This window comes from Benincasa hispida, chromosome 1, assembly GCF_009727055.1.
Source record: "Benincasa hispida cultivar B227 chromosome 1, ASM972705v1, whole genome shotgun sequence".
NCBI lineage: Eukaryota > Viridiplantae > Streptophyta > Magnoliopsida > Cucurbitales > Cucurbitaceae > Benincasa > Benincasa hispida.
In genome coordinates this window covers 93,131,955-93,135,782 of record NC_052349.1, presented here as the reverse complement: position 1 = coordinate 93,135,782, position 3,828 = coordinate 93,131,955, and the positions used below count along the sequence as shown (strand labels likewise).

The 3,828-nt window shown below is 42.1% G+C and overlaps 1 protein-coding gene and 1 non-coding gene across 2 annotated transcripts; one reads left to right on the top strand and one right to left on the bottom strand.

The window, feature by feature from the left end:
* The first annotated feature begins 1,047 nt into the window (after positions 1 to 1,047).
* Positions 1,048 to 1,404, top strand: LOC120080236. The gene has a single exon (XM_039034825.1). It carries the CDS (start codon positions 1,048 to 1,050, stop codon positions 1,402 to 1,404), a length of 357 nt encoding a protein of 118 aa, XP_038890753.1.
* A 29-nt stretch (positions 1,405 to 1,433) lies between these two features.
* LOC120070475 lies at positions 1,434 to 1,537 on the bottom strand. The gene has a single exon (XR_005479969.1). It is a non-coding gene; the product is annotated as a small nucleolar RNA R71 (small nucleolar RNA).
* Positions 1,538 to 3,828: the final 2,291 nt, after the last annotated feature.

Genomic DNA, 3,828 nt, shown 5'->3' with positions numbered 1-3,828 from the left:
CTTTCATCTAATTAAGTATTGGTTTTGTAAAAACAATCGATTTCTTTATAAATTCATATATTTGATCTATCATACTTTGCCATTGTTTATTTCTTGTTTATGTTGGATGCATCTATACTTCATGCAAAATTTCATTTCAAACGCTTAAGCCAACTAAATCAATTGGTAAAAGAATCTTTAGCTTAAACTATTCGAGAGAATAAGTAAGCCAACATCAAGTTAGAACGCCTAGTACATCTAGAGATAGACTCATGGTGTTTTATTGCATCTTGTGTTCAACGCATACATCCAAGAGATAGGTATTGTATAATATTCGCATTGAGAAGTGTCGAATAGAGTCTAACACATAAACGGAGAAACAAATCATCTCATTCGCATCATATTCTTGTTCGTGTACATCCAACTTAGATCGACGCATATCACTTACATCAAAATCCATTTTCACAGGACCCATCATTCTCTACTCGACACTTTTGTATCTTCTTGCACACACACATAGCACCTTAGTGTAAATAACTCATTTCTCCATACACTTAGGATATCTCTACAATAGTTACAACGCATTGTCTGTGTTAGCTTTAAATCTAAATCTCTAATGCATCAACACATTACTAACGCATCAACACATCAACGCATCAACGCATCAATGCATCATTCATACTTATTTTTCCAAATTATTTTATACAATACACTCTTATGCTTGAATCATGAAATCAATGGAACAAGTTTTTGGTACCGTTGCCGGGGATTCAGCAACAAAACTAACTTGAAATTTTTCTTGTATCTTTTGTAGGAACACTTCAACTGAGGGAGTATTATGAGCTAAGCCAAAGCTTGTAAACGTTTATGAGCCAAGAGAGCACTCTTGAACTTGTATAAGACCCCGAAGTTGAAAGGACCTTCCGACGAAGAAATTGATCTAATCGTCATTGTAGGTTAAGGCAACAACTGCTCAGACAACAAACCAGGCAACAAAAAATGGTTGACAAACAAGAAAATCAAAACTTAGCTCAACAACTAGCCCACGCTTCGCAAAATCCTATCATAATGGCCAACAGTAGCACGCGTCCCATGAAGGAGTATGCATCTCCTGTGTTGTATGATTTCTCACCCGGGATCATATATCCAACGCTAGATGGGACAAGATTTGAGATGAAATCTGTGATGTTACAAATGCTCCAAATAGCTGGACAATTTAGGGGTGCTCAGGGAGAAGACCCTCATGCCCACATGAAACGTTTCCTGGAAACGTGCAACTCATTTGTGATTCCTAGAATCACCCCAGAAGCTATCAGGCTATCTTTATTCCCATATTCTCTACGTGACAACGCAAAGAAATTGGTAAGTTCTTTGGAGCCTGGTGAGATCACAACCTGGGAAAAGTTGGTGGAGAAATTCGTGTAGAAATACTTCCCACCACCACCAACACAAGGAGGTGGAGAGAGATCATGAACTTTGAGCAAGAAGAAGCTGAAACCTTGAGCGCCGCATGGGAGCGTTTCAAAGGATTAGTCAAGAATTGCCCCAATCATGGATTACCGTTAACCATCCAGATGGAGACTTTTTATGGCGGATTAAACAGAGCATCTTAGATGGCAGCCGAGGCAGCTGCAGCTGGTGGTATCATGGACAAATATAATACTGAAGCTAAGGAAATATTGGACCACATTGCCAAGCATAATATGGAATGGGTGGATGACACTTACGATGCAAGAGTAGAAAGGAAGAGGCGATCTCAGAATGTGAATTCTATAGATTCTAACGCAATAGCCACACTCTCTGCACAAATGGCTACTACGACAAACCTTTTGCAGAATATGTCACTAGGGAATGCATCAAATCAGCAAAAGGTAAATCAGGTAGAAACATTCACATAACCCATTGTTAGCTGTGTGGGCTATGAAGATCCCCATTCCTATTCTGATTGCCCACAAAATCCGCAATCGGTATGCTTCATTAAAAATAACCCATTCTCAAACACATACAATCCAAGATGGAGGAACCATCCAAATTTTTCTTGGGCAGGTAATCAACATGAGCCACACCACTCAGGGGTAAACCAGCAGCAGAGGCAAGGACCGTCGCCTGGATTCCAGCCAATGCAACAGTCGCACCAACAACCCTTTAATCGAGGAGGCTATGCGTCGAGTTCAAGATCTCCGCTTAAGAACTTCTTAAAGGAGTATATCGCCCAAACGACACATTGCTAAAAAGTCAGACGTCTTCCATCAGAACTCTGGAGATACAAGTGGGGCAGATTTTGAGTGAATTGAAGAATCGGCAGCCTAGAGTCTTGCTCAGCAGCAGGGAAACCTCGAGGAATACCAAAGGAGCAGTAGAGCTGACGCGGGAGGATGGCATAAGTACGCTCAAGGTAAATGGGCGAGGAGTGAAGCCATACTTTGAAGATGGTGTAGAACGACAAAATTCATCCCTCGTATTACGCGAAGCCAATTGAGGCTTGCGTCGAAGCATCCCTACATTCACATCGACACATATTCTAGGGACGCTTCTTCTATCTTCATTTCTTTTGCATTATGTATTTTAGCACTGCGTTTGTGTTTACTCATTGTTGCTTGTCTCTACGTTTTAAGTTGATTAATGAATGTTATTACTTTCTAGTTTAAGAGTATTATTTAATTTTATTTTAAATAAAAAAAATGTTGTGTACAATCGGAAGAAGCTTAGGTTGGGAATAAACTGACGTGTTGAACTAAAGTCTAATGCATGAACCAAATCGAAAGGACGCATCTCGAAAACGCAAAACACTCGAGTGCTTGGAAGCCCTAGGCACATCTTTTCGACTTCGCAATAAATGCGGACATCAGGCGCTGCCTGACGTCACCACTCTCTCTCCCCAGACCTATAAAGTGCGCAACCCTTCATTTTCTCTCTTCTTCCATCGCCTGTCCGTCTCTCTGAGCCAATTTCGCTAGTTCCTTGATGTTTCGCTCTGACACAAGACTTACAGAGTTGGGCCTTGGTGGAGTGATTGGTGGGGTGCCGGATGGGGTATGCGGCGACCTAGGTGATGAAATGATAATGGATGAACGCGGCGGAAGGGTTGGCTGGTTACTTCTACTTCAATCGGGTAAATGGTGGCTAAGGGTTGGATGGATAGTGGGGAGGTGATGCACTGCGGCGATGGCGCGTTATGGAGATAAGCAGGGATAGGGTCATGCGTTGCACCCACCGGAGTAAATATTTGGAAATGAACGGTGGTGGGGCAGGTTTGGTATAAAGGTTTCTTGGCAGCCGTGGAGGAAGAAGGGCACTGTTGCCTTGGTTTTGAGGGAGTTTTGGTTTTTTGGGTGGTTTTTGATGGGTTTTCGACCGCGATGGTCGCTGGGAAGTAGAAGAGGGCCCGCCCATGTGTCACAATCGCTCTTTCGGAAGCTTCTCTTAGCGATTGTTTGGCATTGTTCCACTCACAAACAAGTAAGCCAACTCGAATACGGACTGCCGATGGCACACCGAGTGCCTCTCGCAACCTCCACCCCCATTTTAGGGAAAACGGTTTTAGAAAACGGGTTTAAGAAAAAGGTTTTCGTAAGAAGTTTTGTGAGTGTGAATAAAGAAAGAAAGATTGTAGTGGACTAGAAAGCAATAAGCAACAACAAATACTTTATAGAGTACTACTCCGGTATGAGGAAGTGATGGTTAGTCTTATCCCCATATAGTGCATTCTGAATAAAAAAGCCAACTGGCGCCCTTGCATATGCAAAAGGGCGAGTGGTCACTTACAATGAAAATGTAAAGAAAGCAAGCTAACTAAGCTAATACAATACAAGATATGAAAGTATGCTAGAAGGGGGTCGGATCGGGCAT

Bases quoted from the DNA above. Each gene is read 5' to 3' on its own strand.
- LOC120080236 (XM_039034825.1), top strand. From the start codon at position 1,048: ATGGCCAACAGTAGCACGCGTCCCATGAAGGAGTATGCATCTCCTGTG.